The sequence below is a fragment of the Aquarana catesbeiana genome, linkage group LG06 (genome assembly GCF_042186555.1).
Source record: "Aquarana catesbeiana isolate 2022-GZ linkage group LG06, ASM4218655v1, whole genome shotgun sequence".
Classification (NCBI taxonomy): Eukaryota; Metazoa; Chordata; class Amphibia; order Anura; family Ranidae; genus Aquarana; species Aquarana catesbeiana.
The window spans coordinates 141471561-141492558 of NC_133329.1; the positions used below are offsets into that span (position 1 = coordinate 141471561).

The following is a 20998-nucleotide window of genomic DNA, read 5'->3' on the forward strand; positions in this document are numbered from 1 at the left end:
CTCCTGAGTCCAGCATTCGGGGTCCATAGAGGCTGAATGTAGGACTCGGCCCAGCCCCCCCGTGTGACTGGATTTGATTGACAGCAGTGGGAGCCAATGGCTGCGCTGCTATCAATCTATCCAATCAAGAGCTGGGAACCCGTGGAGAGAGGGACGACAGGGACACGCCGATGGAAATTCGGGGCTCAGGTAAGTAAAACGGGGGGACTGGGGGGCCGGTGACTGCCAGGTGTTTTTTCACCTAAATGCATAGGATGCATTAAGGTGAAAACACACAAGCTTTTACAACCCCTTTAAACCACTTCCCTACCCGCCTATAGTCAAATGACGTCCACAGATGGGATCTCCCATCCTGGGTGGACGTCATATGACGGCCTCGGGTTCCCGGCTGCCTAGGGGGCGCGCCTGCCGCGTTTCTCGGGACCCGGTGCGTGTGCCCGGCGGCCGCGATGTCCGCCGGGCACCCGCGATTGCCCGTTAACCGGGCCGGACCGTGGATCTGTGTGTGTAAACACAGAGGAACACTGATCGGTCTCCTCCCCTTGTGCCCCTCCTCCCCCTACAGTTAGAAGCATTCCCTAGGAAACACATTTAACCTCTCCCCGCCCCCTAGTGGTTAACCCCTTCACTGCCTGTCACATTTACACAGTAATCAATGCAATTTTATAGCATTGATCGTATAAATGTGAATGGTCCCAAAAATGTGTCAAAAGTGTCCGATGTGTCCGCCATAATGTCGCAGTCATGAAAAAAAAAAAAAAAAAAAAAAAAACGCGATCGCTGCTATTATTAGTAAAAAAAAAAAAATAAATAATTAAAAAATAAAAAATGCCATAAATCTATCCCGTATTTTATAGACGCTATAACTTTTGCGCAAACCAATCAATATACGCTTATTGCGATTTTTTTTACCAAAAATATGTAGAAGAATATGTATCGGCCGAAACTGAGGAAAAAATTTGTTTTTTTTTTTTTAAAAATTGGGATATTTATTATAGCAAAAAGTAAAAAATATTGTATTTTTTTTTCAAAATTGTCGCTCTTTTGTTTATAGCGCAAAAAATAAAAACCGCAGAGGCGATCAAATACCACCAAAAGAAAGCTCTATTTGTGGGGAAAAAAAGGACGTTGGGTACAACGTCGCACGACCGCGCAATTGTCGTTTAAAGCACGACAGCGCTGAAAACTAAAAATTGGTCTGGAAAGGAAGGGGGTGAAAAGGCCCGGTATTGAACCGGTTAAACATACAATGTAGTAACCTTGGAACAAGCTGGAGCCTTTCTTAATCACATGACTACTTACCACACTGCTGGGCTACAGCTACCATAGTGTAATGGCGGATGAGGCTGGCAACAAAGGGAAGTGCGCTGGGCCTCAAGTCCTTGATGACGGCAGACATGAAGGCCCCAGTCAAGGCCTGCTCAAAGGTCTTACGAGCTGGTGTGTCCTGAGCTTTGTACCGATGTGAAATGATGACACTAGGTATAGACTTTTCTGTGAAACTAGAAAAAAGGAAAAAACACATTAGCACTGTGGCAAGAAAAAAAAAAAAAAAAAAAGAAGAATAAAAACATGCTATTAGCAGCCGAGCCCAAATGTCATAAATTCTGATTATAAAGGAGTTTCTCTGCCCCTCCATTCTCCACACAGGACAGGTCTGATCCAACTCATCTACTTCATTTTGTCACCTATTAGGCGGAATCAAGACGGATGGCTCAATCTGACACAGAGTATTTAAAGGCTTCAGTCCAGGGAAGCAGGCAGACTCCATAAAAACACTGAGCAATAGCACAGAGTAAAAGGCTATTAAGCTGGCATTTTTGTGCTTTTAATATAAAATGGGAGGCTTGGTATTAACTTAGAAAAGCTAGGGCATAAACAGCTAAACCACGTGATCCAATGTTTACTTGTCCTTATACATTTCTGCGCAAGGGTACCGTAATATACTTCAGCATTTAAATAATTTGAACATAGGATAGATCATGCAACAATCAGTAACACGCTATGTGCAGATATCTAGAAAAGCAAAAAACATTCCTGTAGTGTAAGGCCTGGTTCACACCTATGCGAATTAGATGTGGGTTTCCCCGCATCTAATTCACATAGCAGGAGAATGTGACTGGCCGGTTCACATATCTCCGTTGCGGAGCGCACTGCACACTGTGCGTCTTTGGCTCAGTTTCAGGGCCGAATTCAGGCATAGATTTGGAGCGGATTCATCCCTGAAATGTGGAACAGGGACGCACAGCGCTCCTGTGAGATCCGCAGTGGGTTCCATTGTGAACCGAGCCTAAAGCAATACATTTTTCTACCTTTGTGGTGATGCAACTTTCATGGCTAGAACACACCGGAGGACATTTATCAATACTGCCATATCCACTGCGAACATTATTCTATCGCAGAGTATAATTTAAATCACAATTTTCAGCTTAGTTACTGTTTTACATAGTTATTTAGGTTGAAAAAAAAAAAAAAGACACAAGTCTACCTAGTTCAACCAACAGAAAAAAGAAATAAATAGAATAAATAGAAATCTCCACATACACAACCCTGTACCCACAGCTGGTCAAAGGAAGGCAAAAAAAAAAAAACACAAATTATGACCCAATTTTCTCCAGCAAGGAAAGAATAAATTCCTTTCTGATCCCCTAGAAGGCAATCGGATATTCCCTGAAAGGTGAACTTAGCCTTTAAAAGCATGCTCTAAACACACACAAAACACAAACCAAAATAAAAAAAACATTATTCTTCACTTTAATTGAGCTCCAATGCCAGCTGCAAATTCTATGCCCAGATAGTAGGCTGGAAAGGAGGACTACTGGCCTCTTTATGGAAGCAGTGGCCTCTTATCAGCAGTCCAACACACTCTCCTGATGACCTAGACTCACAGTGATGGGTAACCTTGGCACCTCAGATGTTTTCGAACTACATTTCCCATGATGCTTATGCTCGCTGCAGTGTAGTTGAGCATCATGGGAAATGTAGTTCCAAAACATCTGGGGTGCCAAGGTTCGCCATTACTGAGCTAGAGCATTCTAATCAGCTCTGCATCATGCTCCCGGCTGATTGGAAAGCTCTAGTTCTGACTGAACAGGAGGGGCATGTCAGACTACTAAGGAGAGACAGCTGGTCTCACACGGACGTTCTTTTCCTAGAACTTGAGAAAAATTAAAATGGATAACAATACATATATTTATATCTTTTCATGTGACAACACTGAAGAAATTACACTTTGCTACAATATAAATTAGTGAGCGTACAGCTTGTATAACAGTGTAAATTTGCTGTCCCCTCAAAATAATGCAAACACACAGCCATTAATGTCTAAACTGCTGGCAACAAAAAAGTGAGTACACCCCTAAGTGAAAATGTCCAAATTTGGCCCAATTAGCCATTTTTCCTCCCCGGTGTCATGTGACTCAGTGTTACAAGGCGAGCGGTTTAGACATTAAATGGCTGTGTGTTAAGTTAATTTGAGGGGACAGCAAATTTACACTGTTATACGACCAATTTGATGCAGTGTGCGTCGTATGGTCTGAGCACTGACAGGCTGACCCCCCACTCCTTCAACCTCTGCAGCAATGCTGGCAGCATTCATATGTCTATTTCCCAAAGACAACCTCTGGATATGACACTGAGCATGTGCACTCAACTTCTTTGTTTGACAATGGCGAGGCCTGTTCTGAGAGGAACCTGTCCTGTTAAACTGCTGTATGGTCTTGGCCACCGTGGTGCAGCTCAGTTTCAGGGTCTTGGCAATCTTATAGCCTAGGCCATCTTTATGTAGAGCAATTCGTTTTTTCAGATCCTCAGAGAGTTCTTTGCCATGAGGTGCCATGTTGAACTTCCAGTGACCAGCATGAGAGAGAGAGAGAGCGATAACACCAAATTTAACACACCTGCTCCCCATTCACACCGGAGAACTCTAACAAGTCATGGAGTAGGAAAATGGCTAATTGGGCACAATTTGGACATTTTCACTTAGGGATGTACTCACTATTGAGAGATAAAATGTATGTATGTATGTATGTATGTATGTATGTATGTATGTATTTTTATTAATAACAAACATGTTATACTTAACTGCACTGTGCGCTTTGCACACAGTAGCCCCGGTCCTCTTCTTTTTGGGTCCCCTGCTGGTGGTCCTGGCTCCTCCTCCCCCGCTGTCGAGCGCCCCCAATAGCAAGCCTCTTACTATGGGGGCACTTGAGCAGGCTTGCCCCCGAGTAGCACTTCTGTGAAGGGACTTTCTCCTCATTGGCTTACTGGCTGTGAATGCTGTGTCAACCAATGAGAGCGAGCGAGACCTGGGAGAGCTGCTGCTCTCATGCACATTGCTGGATCGAGATGGGGCTTTGGTACATATTAGGGGGGCTGAGGGTAAAGCTGCACCCAGAAGGTTTTTAACCTGAATGCATTAGGGTAACAAACCTTCTGCCTTTAGTACCACTTTAAAAATGGACGTTCGGAATGCCCCTAGCCCTGGCAAAGTAGGACATGGTGCTTTCTGGTTTGCGCAGCCTTTACAGTGCATTTTTCAACATTTGGGATACCATTAACAATTAATAGCACCATAAACATGGCACATGTTTTTTATGCATTCCCACGACGAGCAGATATCAACTGAACCAGTGTATCTGATCACTTAAAAGTTTAGTTACGCTTTAAAGTTTGGGTACTGCCAAAGTTTTTTTCTTCAGACTTGGAAAGGTTTAGGCAGGCTATACACAGTTCGAAACTCAGCCGGTTCAGCAGGGACCGCAGGAACCGGCCGAGATTCAAACAATGTATGGGCAGGCTGAATATACCAAGTTGATCAAGCTGCTAGCAATAATCACTGTCTTCTCCCGGCGGGGTTGGCTTACCCTGCCAGGAGAATACAATGGCTCAGCAGGAGGGATTCTCACATCAACACTATCTGTGTTGATGGGTGAAATCAAGCAAATTTCTTTCCTGCAACAAAAGTGTATGGCCAGCCTTAAATTTCTGTCCGCTCAGAGAAGGGATCATTCTTTGGAAATGCAAACACTTGTTATTTGTAATAAATATTATTCAGCAAGCTGTGAAGTTATCCATGATTCTCCCCAAAGCATAAAATTGCTTGCCTTATCTCTTTAACACTAATCTGTTATGGCTAGAGATATTTCATCCCATTATTAGAGAAAAATCAAGCTTTGTACAGTAAGCCGAATTCATTTAAGTGAGCAAAGCTGTTAAAAAGAGTTAACACTGCAAAACCTCAACCTATCTGGTTGATATTTGGCAGCTTAATCCTTGCAGTAAAACTGTATTTAAGTACTTTGCTTCCCGTTTAGAGGGGCAGGTCGTCAAGGCTTTAAAAATGTTATTGAGAATCTATTTACAAGGGATTTATTAGAATACTTAATAGACTAACATTTACTTTTAGTGTGCTGACAGATGGAGATGGTGTTCTCTCCAGGGTTCCCCAGGTAGTGGTGTCATTGTACCGCTGTGTCCTCTACCATGTACCTGTCACTGTACATCCTGTTCTCGCTCTTGACTAACAAATTGTGTTTCAATATGCTGCATTCCCCTCTGGCATTAAAGCAAGCCTAAACTCAGGGAAGTTTATCCTTCAAACAGTAGGAGACAAGCCAGTTGTGAATGATAAACGTAGTGCTTGCAGAAACCACATAACAGTGCTTTTAGTGGAGCAACACCTCCCGTTTATAAACCGCACACCCAGATGTCACCCTAAATGTAATCCAGTAGTCAGAAGCAATGGTAGGATATGCCTATCAGACTTAGGATAGACTCAGAAGTTTGAGAACAGAGTGTGCCTAGGCATGGTCACACATGCTGCTTCCAATCAGGTAAAAAAAAAAACATTTTTAGCAATTTGCTTTGTCACAGAAAACTGTGCTGATGAATCACTGTTAGATAGCCAAACATTACATTTTAAGCATAGGTCCATTTTAAAGCAAAACTAAACTGTATCCTCCCTTACTTAAAGTAGAGATCCACCCAAAAGCGGAAGCTCTGCTTGTTTGCTTCCTCCCTCACTCACTCACTCCGACATTTGGCCCCTTTTGGAGGGGAGAGGGGCGAGGTGCCCCCCAAAGTTCGGCCCCCCTCCTCCTTCCCCCGCCATACCCAGGCGCAGTAGGGAACCGGCTTGTAAAGCCACAATGCTTCACTGCCTGTTTCCCTTACAAGGAATGGCAGCAGCACCCAAGAGCCGATTAAAAAATCGGATGGGGTGCCGACATTGAGCGATCCCTGGACAGTTAAGTCTCCTAATATTAAGTCAGCGGCTACAGTATTTGTAGCTGCCAACTTTAATTTTTTTTTTGGGGGGGGGGGGGGGGGGGGCGCTGGAGCTCCGCTTTAAACTGGGAATTAGGTTGGGTTTTCTCAGTCCTTATGATTCTCCCTAGCGTGCTTACTGCCCCCTTTTTCCCGCTGCCTATAGTTTAATTCTATTTCATCCTTCCTTTCATCCCCTCTCTCCTGCATCAGTTTTCAATAGATGCAAAAGAGAGTAGAACTATAAGCAAAAACATTTTTTTCATTTAGAATAGGAGTAAGGAAGAGCTATAACCCCTGTTGGTTTATTGTTTGCCATAGGTGTCCCACTGGAAAGATTTATCTTCACTTCCTGTCCCATAGACAAATAGGAAGAAAGAGAAAATCCATGCAAATTAAAAGTGGTTGTAAAGTCTTAATAAATGTAACAAATTTAGGTTAAAGTCATAATGTACTAGTATGCACTACATACTAGTAGAGGTAATTTACTGCCCATCAGTGAAGGTAATTTTACTCCTTCACTGATGGGCACTGATCCGGAGGCACTGATGGGCAGCACAGAGGTGGCACTGATGGGCAGCACTAATCTGCACCGATTAGCAGTACTGATGGGCACTGATAGGTGGCACTGGTGGGCACCGATTAGTAGCACTGGTGACCACTAAGGGGACAGATGTCCCTTTAACAGTACCCAGTTAATGGCTTTCTTCTTTTCTTCACGCTGACAGGGTGATGAAAAAAAAAAAAAAAGACGGAAACTGGCTTCTGTTTACTTTCGTGATCAGCTGTCATTGGCTGACAATTGATCACGTGGTAAAGGGCCCGCTGTGATTGGCCCTTTACCTTGCTCTTTGATCAGCCGAGTCCCAAGGATGCCAGAACAGGAAGGCTTCTATGTACGTCCTCCCGGCATTTAAGCCTGCGCTGTAGCTGTCTTTCGGCTATAGCGCGGGCGCAAAGTGGTTAAAAGAATTCTCTGGGCCCCAAAGGCCATCAGAACTAGTCTCCCCATTGGAAGGTTTCACCTTCTCTTACTTTTCTGGGGACCACCCAAAATGTGGGTTTTTCTTTTACTTTCACCATTAATGGTAAACAGGACAAATAGAGAGGGTGACGCCCCCTAATGGGGCCACAGATAGCAATAAAAACTGACAGGGGTTCTAATCCCTCTCCACTCTAGCCAAAACTAAAGAAAAAGTTTTATCTTTAGTTATACTTTAATCAATCTTGTGGGGTTTGTCTTGTGGATACTGTAATAGGATGAACTTTCTATTCTGCACATCTGCAATGGCCTTTATTGGAGAACACAACTCTCCCCCATGAATTTTGTACCTCATCTTAAAGTCAGTAACCAGGAGAAATGCAGAGGCTGCCAAGGATGAACTCATTAAAATGGAACTGCCTGATCTTAGATGAGCAAGAACTTCACTTTTCATTCTCCTGCAGAACTATGGCTGCCATTGGCATCTTAAACTTCCATGTATTTTGCATGCTACATCCCCTTCGCTGCATGCTGAGGCGGAGGCGGAGCTCTGGGGTCGGACAGCATGCTTTCTGCGCTTCTGTACTACTATGCTATTAGGAAAGTATAACATGCTAGTCAACTCTATTCAGCTTTGTATAGAGTATCAAGAAAAGGAAACCAAATAGTGTCAGGGAAGAACCCTGTAATGATTTTTTTCTAAAATGACAAAAGTTACCACAAGTAATGAAAAGAGAGGCTTTAAAATATCTGCTTATTTCTGCAAAATAAATCAACAAAACAGACCAAAAACCATTCTATTTTCTGTAAAGCCTCTTGGACTCCATGCATGCCTAATAAATAATTTCTTACTTGGGATGTGCCAGCAGCTGATACAAGGCATGTTTATTATCATCCAAACTCATCATTGCCACCAAGAAACATTTGATCACCTCCCAAGCCTGTCTTCGATAGTAAGGCTCGGTGTTTGCACTCTTCAAACAATCCAAGGCTGTCTCAATGGCCTAAAGAGAGCAAACAATAATTAAATCAGAGTCAAAAAACACACAGTGTGCACTGACTGAGTCTCCTGGGAAATCTGTTTAAAGAACAAAACTTTGCAAAACTTTCCACATAAAACTTTCATTACCTCTCGGGTCTGCTGTGTAAAGTGTGATTCTACCTTTCTTATAAATGCAATACAGAAAGGCAAGTCGCAGCACATAAAACTTACAATAAAAATCGGTTTCTGAATGGGAAGTCCTGCATCTCCATGGGGGAGTGCCACTTGCAGTGAGGTCTAGTAAAGCAGGCCATAGATGATGCGATTATTTTTTCTGCAACCACGGGTTGCAGGAAATAAAAAAAAAAAAAAAAATTTATATATATATATATATATATATATATATATATATATATATATATATATATATATATATATATATATATATATATATATATATATATATATATATATATATATATAAAAATCGCTAGATTTCCCCATCAACACCCTGCAGAGGGAGCCGTCTCTGCCAGGAGAACAGTGATTACTTCGAGTGGTTAGAGCCACTGGAAATAAATCGCATATAAAAATTCAACATGCTGGTTGTACCCAAGTCAATTGATGAATCGACTTGGGTACAATCAGCCTGCCCATAGATCGTTCAAATCTCAGCTGCTCCCTGCTGAACTGGCAGAGATTCGAACCATCTATAGCCAGCTTGAGAGTGGTTGGAGCTGGACTTTACTGCAATAAGAACAGGACCTTCCACTAACCTGCTTCTGACTAATGCATGTACTAATATAAAAGGATAATATATATATATCTATCATATTCAGTTATTAAGTCACAAGACCAGATTTCACCAGGAGGTGTTACTGCAAGGAAACTCACAGCTCTAGTCAAAGCCTAGGACATGTGGGAGGTGGACTACATTACAATGATGGAATAGAATTAGATGTTGGAACAGCAAATCAAGAAGAACCCCACTAAGAAGTATCTGCAGACCATATAACCTTAAAGTGAGTTTAGAAATAAACACTTGCTGTGAAAACTGCATACTGAGGCCAGCATCTTAGGGTTATGCACATGTGATAAAGTTTAGGAACTATGTGTGGCCAATCCTCCTCTTTGGCATGTGATAGCGGTCAAAAGTTGGGATGCACAGCATGGCTTCCACTAACTCCAAATGACTGTTAATCTGAGTGGGAACAGGCAAGACAGACATAATTCTGATTATATTTGTACTTAAGTGATACTAAACAAAAATGAAAGCATGTACAAGTGCCCTCATAACATGCAGCTTGCTATGGGGGCATTCAGCAGGGGGTGGAGCCAAGAGCACCGGTGGGGGACCCGAGAAGAGAAGGATTGTAGCTGCTCTTGCGATACCATTGCACAGAGCAGGTAAGAATTGCATGTTTGTTTTTTTAAAAGAGAAGTAAAAAGGAGTTTTTTTTTTCTCATACTTGCTGCATCTGTCCCCCAGCGCCTCTGCACTGAGAACAGAGCGATCAAACATTGCCGATCGCTCGGTTCTGACAGCCCCCGAGCAGAGAGCTGCAGACTGTCAGTCACAGTTCTCTGCACTCTCCCTCCCCCCATGCTCACTGGAGCGCTGAGATGTGGAGGGGCATCTCAGCGACTCGCTGAGAGGCTGAGATGGGTGTCAGTCCAGGCACCTGGCAGATCCAGACTTTGTCGCGATGACGCAGTGCCTGGACTGACATCCGTGACGTCAGCAGACAGCCGACTTCAACCCACTCTCTGCTGAAAACGGGTCACATGAGTGCAAAACGAACTGCACTCCTGTCACCCTTAGGAGAAGTACAGCCAAACGAGCGTCGGCTATACGTCTTTGAATTTTCCTTCAGTATTACTTAAGTATAACCAGAATTATGTGTTAAAATCCAGAAAACCACTTTAATTCAGTTCCCTTTGCTTAGCTATACCTATAAGGGGTAAACTCCAGTTAAAAAAAATTGGAAACTGTGTACATTTTCATGACACTACAAATGGGGCTGAACTAAATCCAATTGAGAAACGTCAAGACATTTAGAATGTTCACTGCATGAATTTCATACCTGATTAAATCATAATTAATGTGAACTAAAACTGACCTTTAAAGTTCACAACAAAACAAAATATCACTGTGTGCCTCTGGGGTAGTATCATATGAAGCCTTTTAAACAGTTTAGAGAAAATTAAACCCATGCTTAATAACAGAATTCAAAACTGTACTGTCATTTCCAATTTAAAGTGAATCTGTACTCACATCAACTAATGTAAAACGGACATCAGAATAGACGTACATTCAGCTTCCAGGTTTTGCCAAAGCTTAAACAAGCTGAAGTTAGAAGCTGATTGGCCACCATGCACAGCTACACCAGATTCTGAGTGCTCCAGTTTTAGCAAATCTACTCCTATGTGTCAATTCAACCTCCCCACTGCCTTCTCCATTTATTCCACAATATACAAAATTCTGTAGAAGTAATCTCTCTTACTTGCCTTTACAACAGTACTTAGGTTGTAGCGGAAAGGAGAGGCTCTGCAGTCCAGCAGAATGAGAAGGTGGACAATATTGCTAAGGATTTCGGTATAGCAGAGGCAAAGAGCACATTAGGAGCTCAATGGATTTTTTTGGCAGCATCATCAGGTATTTTTCAGTACTTCCAGTATTTTTAAAAAGACAAAACCTAGGGAAATGTGCACGTATAGCAAAAAAGGGGTTTCGTTTAGCCTACATGGTCTTGTTGTGTCTCTATGAGTGCCTTCATAGCTGTTGCAGAAGGATCAGTTATGGGATTCAAGGGGGTAGACGCTGATTTCTATGGCTCTTTGTGCATTGTACAACTATGGCTTATGTTGGTGTTAAAAGAACTGAATAAAAATAAACATAACCAATCATTTTTAACCAAAAAGTTTGCAGTGGAATTCCTGTTAAATATCAAAATATGCCCTGCTTAGGCAGGCCATAGATTATGCAATTTTCTTTCCTTCAATACATGGTAGAAGGAAAGAAAATTGAACAATCTCCCCATCAACATAGTCAGTGTTGATGGGGGAATGCCTCCTACAGTATTATTGTGTTTTACAGGCGGGGAGAGCCTTCCCCCACTGGCTGAATACAATGATCACTGCTGGCGGCTATAGCCACTGGCAATGATCGAGCGAAAAAAAAAAAAAAAAAAAGAGTCAGGCTGGTTGTACTGAAGTCGATGAGTTAGTCGACTTCAGTACAACCAGCCTGCCCATAGATCAAAATTTCAGCTGGTTCCTGCTGAGCTGGCCAAATTTCGATCCATCTATAGCTGACTTAATATGTGTAATAACCAAAACTTTTATATTAAGTCTAAACTAGGCAATCATCAATCTCCTAAGCTTTAACAACTGTATGCCTGTGCAGCCGAATGCAGCTGCCCAAAGGCGCTTCCATAAACCGTTGTTGGTATCTGTGTAATTATTACAGCACAGCTCCGATTAGCCCCGCCCCCTGGCCATCAGTATCATCAACCAGCTAGCTATCACACCAGTAGGAACCTGCCCAACAGCTGCCCTGAATGAATAAAGTGATAGGCTTTGCAGTCACACAATGGGACTAATTTTAAAAGCAAAAAAAAAAACATTTTTTTTTTACGTTTTTATCCATAATGCTTTAATATTGTTGGGGTATATGGTTGCAGGAGGATGAATGAAAGCAAGCCTTTCTTTGCACTTTAAGGAAAGCTAAGTTATTGACAGAAAATAACACAATGGACTGCTGTAACAAAGTATGATACATCACCTTTTCCATTGGAAGCTGAATGGAAGCCTTACAGTCTGCAAACTCGGTTGTAATGCTGGGTCCTTGTATCTCAGTCACAACATATTGCAGCTTCTGTGACTCTTTCAACATTTTCCGATTGCTGCCACCAAATTTTCCCAGGACTCTGTACGCCACATGAGAAATGCTATCTGCAGGGTTACGAAGGGTCCGCCACAAGGCCTAGAATAACGCAAAAATTTTCCTTTGAAATGACCATCTTCAAACGAAAATCAAAACAGGCGGTAATAATTCACATCAACTTAAAATGATCTTTTACGAGAGGGGTGAAGTGGAATTCCAGCTTCCCCCTAACTAGCCTTTAGACTTTCCACTCCCCACTCCTAACACCTATGATTACAAACCTGTGCAAGAAAGGTGTATATACTTACCTGTTTTCAGGCCGCTTTGGTCACATGATCCAGTTCCCGTGTCAGCCAAGGCTTAAAGGGAAAGAAGGCAGTGGGCCATGTCCAGTGGCTATCCATCCATAGAGGGCCCAAGGGCGCCGTCGCCCCCCCCCCCCCCCGTCCCGTCCCGTCCATGTGCCCAGCTCCCTGATCTACATACAGGGCACTGGATGCATGGATTCCAATGGGGAGGGGGATGGGGATTGAAGCACGTGATTAGAGCCAGAGGCTCTAATAAGCTTTAAACAGGGCTTGGGGGGCTGAGCTATTCTTCCTCATTCTCCTCCCGACCAATCAGGAAGCCCCAATTGGCCAGGGAGTTTTAGGACTCCCTGGCCAATCATGTCTCTGGACACACTTCTGTATCTATTCAGAGAATGTCTCCTATGTGTTCGCTGGAGCGGCCCAGCTCTTACTTCTTCCTGCCTCCTCAAGATGATGCAGTCTCTCAGGTGACTGCCGCTGTTAGTGTCTCCCATGGGGGGTAGGGGGTGTAGGGGCTGTCCCACCACTCCCCAAAAAATAGTGAACACCAGCCGCCACTGTTACTGTCCCTGCGCCAGGCTTTACCAGCCGTTGTCGAAGCATTCTCTCCTCTCCCCTGCAGCTGCCACTGGCCGACACGGGGGAAGTCATGAGACCGGAGTGGCATGAAAAGAAGAAAGTACATAGATCTTTCTTACACAGGTTAGTTAGCATATGAGTTAGAAGGGGGTGAGGATAGCTTTAGGGCTAGTTAGGGGGAAATCTACACGCCAATTTAAATTGCAACTAATCATCTCAAGCAAAATTAACCAACCCCTGCCATCTTGTTAAATGTTTGCATATTCCGGAGCCTTAATGATTTTAAAACGCCATACTTAATACAAATGTTAGTTTACTGACAGAGTTTACAATGAATTGAGGCAAGAGGGTAAACTGGAAAAAGTATGCAAATAATAAAGTCTGACTTTACAGATACACACTTATTCCAGGGTCAGTGTTTCAATCTTTACTAAACCCAGCTGGATAGAGCACTAGCCAGGCAAATAGCAGCTTCAGAAGGGGGCTGTCAAACAGCTTCTGGTGTCCTCTCTTTTTGCTTTAGAACAGTCTTATGTGTTCACCTTGTAATAAGTGCTCATTTGTAGAAACAAAAAGGTTTTTAAATACTGGTAAGAAACCAATATAAAAATGTACTGGGCAAACAGTATGCCAAGCACTTCCGCCTAGCAGCACTAAGGTCATTGGTTGGATCTCAACCACGGCATTACCTGCCTGGACTTTGGATGCTCTCCCTGCGCCCGATTGGGTTTCCTCCCATACTCCAAAGACATGCTGGTAGCTTAATTGGCTCCTGTCTAAATTGGCCCTAGTATGTGTGTGTATGTATGAATGTGAGTTAGCGACCTTATATTGTAAGCTCCTTGAAGGCAGGGACTGATGTGAATGTACAATGTATATGTAAAGTGCTGTGTAAATTGATGGCACTATAAAAGTACCTGCAATAAATAAATTGATAAATGTATACTTAAAAAGAACCGCAGTTTCCCTTTAACAGGCTTATACAACCAGCTCCCCTGCTTTTCAATCATTTATCTTTTATGAGTGCTCTTTGATTTTAGGAGTCCTAGGAAACAAGCACACAGGGAAATATAATGGGCTAGGTATGTGACCACTGCCATCACCAACTGTCAGAACATGGTGATGAATGTCAGAGCGATGGAAAGAACGATGCCCAGATTTTTTTTTCTTACATTAAGAGATAATTTTGGGAAATATAAATTTTTAATCCGAGATATAATCTGTGTTTAGGAGGTTGTTTAAAATTCACTGGGCGATTCATTAACAGAAAATATGTCTCAGTGTTTTCTTTAATACTCTGCATGCTGTTCTGATGAAGAAACAAATGCACAGAAAATACCATTTAAGTCACCCCAGACGCGAGACTGAAATGTCTCCTCAACTGGGAATACAGACCAATTTTTTTTTTTTTTTACCAACCAGCTGCTTTTCATGAACCAATACTGCCCCCTGGTGATCGCAGTCCGCATTACCTGCATAAGCTCAGCACGGACAGGCTGAATGTGATCGTAGAGAAAGTCAGGCTGCAGGTTATCCACACACAACTCCAGAGTCCTTAGACCCTGGCTGACAAGCGTCTGAGAGCCATTCAGAGCAGAGACTAAAGGATCCATCAACATAGGAAGATATGGCAACAGGGAGCTCAGACGAACAGGCACAGTGAGACATAGCTCCACAAACAGATCCTTCATGTGTTGTTTATGTAGGCCACTTTGTAACATGTTCAAGCCTGAAAAAAAAAAAAGATGTTTACAGAAACAGGCTTTGAGGAAGCAGACAGGAAAACAAGGCTTTTGTCACTTCTGTATTAGGCTCCGCAGAAATAGAACTTGAAAACACCCAGAGCCGCCATTAGAAATTATAGGGCTCTTCCATACTGAAGGTAAGCAGAAGAGAGATTTCGGCTAAAGCTTTGCTGTGCTCTTGTACGCTATGAAATGATGCTGCTCTAGTGATGCACTTAGGCAGCCTGTGCTAACCCATTAGGGATCAGCTCGGAAACAGAAGTACTGTTTGTACCCCCCCCCCCCCCATCAACAGCCTTGAGTATCGTGTTCTGCTATAATTACAGCATGGTGAGAAATATTTTATTGCTGTGCATTGATATAATAGCAGAGCGAGAGAGATATTACATCACCATGCACCAATATAATAATACAGCACAATGCGCAGGTGCATATTATAGCATAGTGCACTCTATTGGTTCTACAGTACACAGCTATAACAGTATCACAATGCAGAGAAAGCTATATGTTAAAGTACATTGATAAAATATTACAACATAATGTACAGAGGCATGTTAAAGAATGCTGCACCGATATACTAGTATAACAGCACAATCCATAGGGGTGTATTATAGTACATATCACTGATATAATATATTACAGCACAGGTCACAGGGACATATAGCACAGTGCACTGATATAGTGCATTTACAGCACAGTGTACATAGGGATAGTTTGCAGACCAGTACACTGATATAATGGTTTTACAGGACAGCAAACAGAAGTATATTATAGTGCAGTGCACAAATAATATCCTATAACAGTACTGTGCTCTGATATATGTATCTGATAGTACGGCACACTGATATTTTACAGTATGGGATGGGGTAAATGAAGGTTCAGTGCCCCGTTAAAGGTAGATTGCTATAGTAATATAGTGGTGTATTAATGTGTAATATAGTTGGCACTCTCACCACTGTCAAGACTTCCCACGGCCAGCTTGCTCTCCCCCGCTCTTCACTATGTCACCCAGTTGTAACTTCCCAAACAAGGGAGCGGGGAAACACAGTAACACAGGAGAGGAACCCCTTCATGGTGCCACCCTTTGGAGGTGCATGTTTTTTGAAGCCACAGCTACACTACCTTGATAGTACTCTATTGGCTGCCCATCCATGGAAGGCCAGGGCTAGGTTCAGCGCTATATACTAGTTACTTTAGTGATGTGGGAAATGTCAAAGCTGCAGGGGCCCCCTGCTGACCCCGAGAAATGACCATACTAAGCTGTACAATCCTGGTTACCCTTGAAGAACAAACTGACGCTTTTGGATAGTCAATGAAGGAAGGAATACTTTTACTGTATTAAATCTAGCATAGTGCAAACAAACAGATAGTAGTCATTAAAACCATTTGTACTTTTACTGACCTTGCAGTAGGTTGGGTAGCAAAGGCAGAAACTCCTGGTACAGCAGATCATGGCTTCCTCCTCCTATAGATCTGAAGAGCGCTCGGAGCAGTAAGAAATAGTTGTATGGTTCCTTGGCAGTCTGAGCCAGCTCCATCGAACAGTTTACAATTTTGTGCAAATGTGGCTGCAAAAAAAAAAAAAAGAAAGAAATTAAAAACCGCCGATTTGGGGAGCAACAATTAAATCAGGTCTTAAACAAAATATGATGCATTTATATAGATCCTTGTATACCATTCTATTCAGCTAGTCATTGACCATGAAATTGAGCTATTAAAGTGCAACTCCAGGCAAAAGGGGATATCAGTCAGCTGCTAATAAAATCCAGCAATGTGTAAAAAGTCTACTAAGGCCCCTTTCACACTTGTGCAAAATTTTGGCCGCAAAATCGCACAACATGGAAGTCACAGTAGTGTGAAAGGGGCCTTAGTTGATTTCCAAACCAGTCGTTGCAGCCAAACAACAGACAGTCTCTCACAAGAGTTGTGAGTGGGGCTGGCTCCCGATACTTATAATGCAAGTTTGTGCAACATCCTTTCTTGAGGCAAGACCAATCAAATTTAAAATTACCAAGCAAGCTTTTAACAGTGATTGGTGGCAATGATAAAGTAACTTCTTTTAACTTAGTATTGGTGCTCACAATTGGGTTGTGATATATCAACACCACCAATAAGCCTGCAGTGGGTATGTTAGGAATTGCACACAGGTAAACAAAAGGGGTTCCCAGACCACCCGATTACAGTAAAAAAAAAGCAGTGTGGTGGACTACGGCCCTGCAGCTTACTTAGATTAAAACCTCTTAACAGGTGGGATGTGTTCCCCATAAGTATAGGCGGAACTTACCCCAAAAGAAAAAGTTAGTTCTGATTAAGAGCCCTTTTACACTGACAGCGCATGGGCACCACCGTTTTTCGGGCGCTAGCGGGGCACTTTTAACCCACGCTAGCAGCCCACTAAAAGTGCCCGCAAAGCGCTGCTGCAGAGACGCTTTCCACTGATTTCAATGGGCAGGGGCGCTTTAGAAGCAGTGTATTCACCGCTCCTAAAGCGCTGCAAAGAAGCTGCCTGCAGGACTTTTTTTGATGTCCTGCCAGCGCAGCGCCCCAGTGTGAAAGCACTCGGGCTTTCACACTGGGATTGCAGATGAGTCTTTTTTCAGGCACTTTACAGGCACTATTTTTAGCACTAAAGCACCTGAAAAACGCCTCCAGTGTGAAAGGGGTCCAACTAACAGTCTTCTCCAGCAATAAATAAAAGAGAAAAGTTCATTTTGCCCCACTGGTTATCCCCATTCCAGCCTAGGCCAGAAGAGCGTGTACCTGGCCCTGCAGCCTCCTGGGATATTTACATCACATCTCCCAAGAGGTTGCAGAATCGGGCACACAGAGCAGCAGAGGGAGTGGGCCCAGCGTACAATCAGTAGAAGCAGCTGTCAAGATAGCAGCGTGGCATCCTAGATTTGTCACTTGAACAATGGATTGCAGGACAAAGCTGGATTTGCTGTGCAGGCGAGTATGTGTTTTGAAGAGAAAGCAGCAACATAGGTAAAAGAACAGCGGAGACTTTAGAGCTTTGGTCTACATAAACTTTGGTAGACAATGGAGAAAGCATGGTGAAAAGAGTCTCCTCCTCTCAGATCGCAGGCAACCCAATTTTAAAGTGGGTGTAAACCCTTACATATACCCAGTGAAGTGACTAGCCTTAGGTGATACACAGATAAATCCTCCTACATAAGTTGTACCTGTTAACCCGCAGTCTCTTCTTCTCTGCAGCCGTTGAAAGTGCAGAATTTATTACATTTGTCCAAGCCTTCAGAGAGCAGGGGTTGGGGAGTTGAAGTTGCACTCAATGAAGAGGCTGAGAACTCATTGGAGGAAGGGACCCCCCCACCCACTTCACCCAGGAATAGAGCTGAGGCAGTCAATCACAGGCTGTGTGCCGGAGCTCCCTCCCTTGTCACCTTTTTATCTTTTGGTGTCAGGAAAACTTGTCAGAACTCACTCAGATAGCAGAGGAACGAGTCAGAAGACAGAAATAACACTTAGTGCTCTTAAGACAAGTACACACTCTATAGAGGGATATGTTTTGTTCATATTTCATGTCTGAGGTTTACAACTACTTTAGGACTTCAACCGATGACCAAAATTTACAGCAATACAAAAAAAAACTACAGATTAAATCAAGCAATTAAAAAAAAACAAAACATCTAAAACATATGGCATAGATGTCTTTATTTTTTAATTCGCCAGGAGTTTCTTATCAATAAAAGACTCAGTGGAATGGATGACAATTCATCATCTCACCTTAAGCATTTGCTCGTTATCTGCAGCAAACAGGGAGACAGAGCCAAACACTAGCTTGAACAGCTTGAGATACAAATTGGACAGCTCAACGTTGGATCCCATCTCTGGAAGTCTTTCCAGCAAATACTCCACCAGGATGGTAGCAAACAGGGCTGACGTAGTGGGGTTCGCCAAAAAGGAATTGGCAACAATCTAGAAAAACAAGCCGCTCAATCAAATTAAACATCAGTTAAAACACAGAAAAAAGGTCCCTGGTGCCCAGTGGTGGCCACCGTTAAATCTGTATAAATATCTGCTAGGATTAAAATTGGTTTAATATCAGAGATTTCATTCATAATGCAACCTGCTTATGTTTTTTTAGATGAATTTCACTTTTAGTGGCCAAACCACTTCTGCAGAAAATCAGGGAGAGAACTAAGAATTAACTTACGCATGTTTATGTGCAAAGTATTGATTAGTATTTCTTTGTAAAACCTTCTCTCTTGCAGTTGTAATACTAGTGGAACTGCATGCAAAAGTGTTAACTCGGTTCTCAACTTTCAAGAGCCAATAACTGGTCACATTCTCCAGACTTCAATGTAAAAGCACATATTGTGTTATTTTTTCCGGGTTTGTCTTTACGAGTTCTCCTCTAGGGCACTTCTTTTTTTGCACATGCTAAAACCTTAATTTTAGCTATAAAATGACTTAAAATCCCCAGAACATGATATATCTAACACACAGAGACCCTGAGGAATGTTTTTTGCCTTCCTCTGGATCAATTGTGGGAATAGAATTTGCAATTTTTTTATGTCGCATGAAAGTGGCACAACTGTTTATCAAATCTATATTTTTACTAAAAAAATCTACTAAAAGTAAAAAGAAGTATGAGAGTAAAAAAAAAAAAAAAAAAAAAAAACAAAAAACAACCCACTCACCAAAAGGTGTATTTCAGCATTGCTTCGATGCTGCATCTGTGACACCTGGCTCCAGACCAAGGTCTGAGTGATTTAATACCGCCAATTGCTCAGCTCTTTTTCTTCAGCCTGCAGACAGCTGTGACTGTCTGTCACTGGCTCACTGCTCTGCCCCTCCAGTGATCAGTAGAGAGCTGAGCTGTGGAGGTGGTGGCATGCTCTCAGAGGCTCGCTAGTCGGCCATATAGTTGGGTCTTTTCAGACAACAGCTGACAGCGGGCTTTAGCCTGCGGTCAGCTGAAAACAGTTCACAGGAATGCAGAACAAACTGCACTCCTGTGACCCACAGGAGAAGTATAGCCAAAAAACATTTGGCCATACTTCTTTAATTATTACACTCAGAATACAATTTAAACCCCAATTTGTACAAAATAAAAGACAAGCTAAAGTAAAAAGCCCCGTTGTCAAGCACTCCATAGAAAAGGGGAGCTGAAACTTTTGTGTCATGTGCCTGAACCAGAGCAGATAAAAATAAGGCATTTAAAACAGATGAGACATACAGTATATCACAAAAGTGAGTACACCCCTCACATTTTTGTAAATATTTTATTATATTTTTTCATGTGACAACACTGAAGAAATTATATTTTGCTACAATGTAAAGTAGTAAGTGTACAGCCTGTATGACAGTGTAAATATGCGGTCTTTGAAAAAAATAACTTAACACACAGCCATTAATGTCTAAACCACTGGCAACAAAAGTGAGTACACCCCTAAGTGAAAATGTCCAAATGGGCCCAAAGTGTCAATATTTTGTGTGGCCACCATTATTTTCCAGCACTGCCTTAACCCTCTTGGGCATGGAGATCACCAGAGCATTACAGGTTGCCACTGGAGTCCTCTTCCACTCCTCCATGACGAAGCTGGTGGATGTTAGAGACCTTGCGCTCCTCCACCTTCCATTTAAGGATGCCCCACAGTTGCTCAAAAGGGTTTAGGTCTGGACACATACTTGGCCAGACCATCACCTTTACACTCAGCTTCTTTAGCAAGGCAGTGGTCGTCTTGGAGGTGTTCTTGGAGTCGTTATGTTGGAATACTGCCCTGCAGCCCAGTCTCTTTAGTACGTCACAGTACATGTTGGCATTCATGGTTCCCTCAATGAACTGTAGCTCCCCAGTGCTGGCAGCACTCATGCAGCCCTAGACTATGACACTCCCAAAACCATGCTTGACTGTAGGCAAGACACACTTGTCTTTGTACTCCTTACCTGGTTGCCGCCACACACACTTGACACCATCTGAATCAAATAAGTTCATCTTGGTCTCATCAGACCACAGAACATGGTTCAGCAAACTGTTTGCGGGCTTCCTTGTGCATCATCTTTAGAAGAGGCTTCCTTCTGGGATGACAGCCATGCAGACCACTTTAATGCAGCCTATGGTCTGAGCACTGACATACTGACCCCCCCCCCCCCCCCCCCTTCAACCTCTGCAGCAATGCTGGCAGCACACATACATCTATTTCCCAAAGACAACCTCTGGATATGACGCTGGGCACGTGCACTCAACTTCTTTGGTCGACCATGGAGAGGCCAGTTCTG

The 20998-nt window shown here is 42.8% G+C and overlaps 1 protein-coding gene across 3 annotated transcripts in view; it reads right to left on the reverse strand.

The window, feature by feature from the left end:
* Nucleotides 1–20998, reverse strand: part of TRRAP (transformation/transcription domain associated protein) — a 242519-nt gene that overhangs the window by 181570 nt on the left and 39951 nt on the right. For all 3 annotated transcript variants that reach the window (XM_073590992.1, XM_073590991.1, XM_073590990.1), the window contains exons 18-23: nt 18500–18691; nt 16158–16323; nt 14483–14739; nt 12019–12219; nt 8105–8256; nt 1303–1502 (exon numbers count right to left, since the gene is read on the reverse strand). In XM_073590992.1, coding sequence (XP_073447093.1) covers nt 1303–1502; nt 8105–8256; nt 12019–12219; nt 14483–14739; nt 16158–16323; nt 18500–18691 — 1168 coding nt within the window. The remainder of the gene's footprint in view (nt 1–1302; nt 1503–8104; nt 8257–12018; nt 12220–14482; nt 14740–16157; nt 16324–18499; nt 18692–20998) is intronic.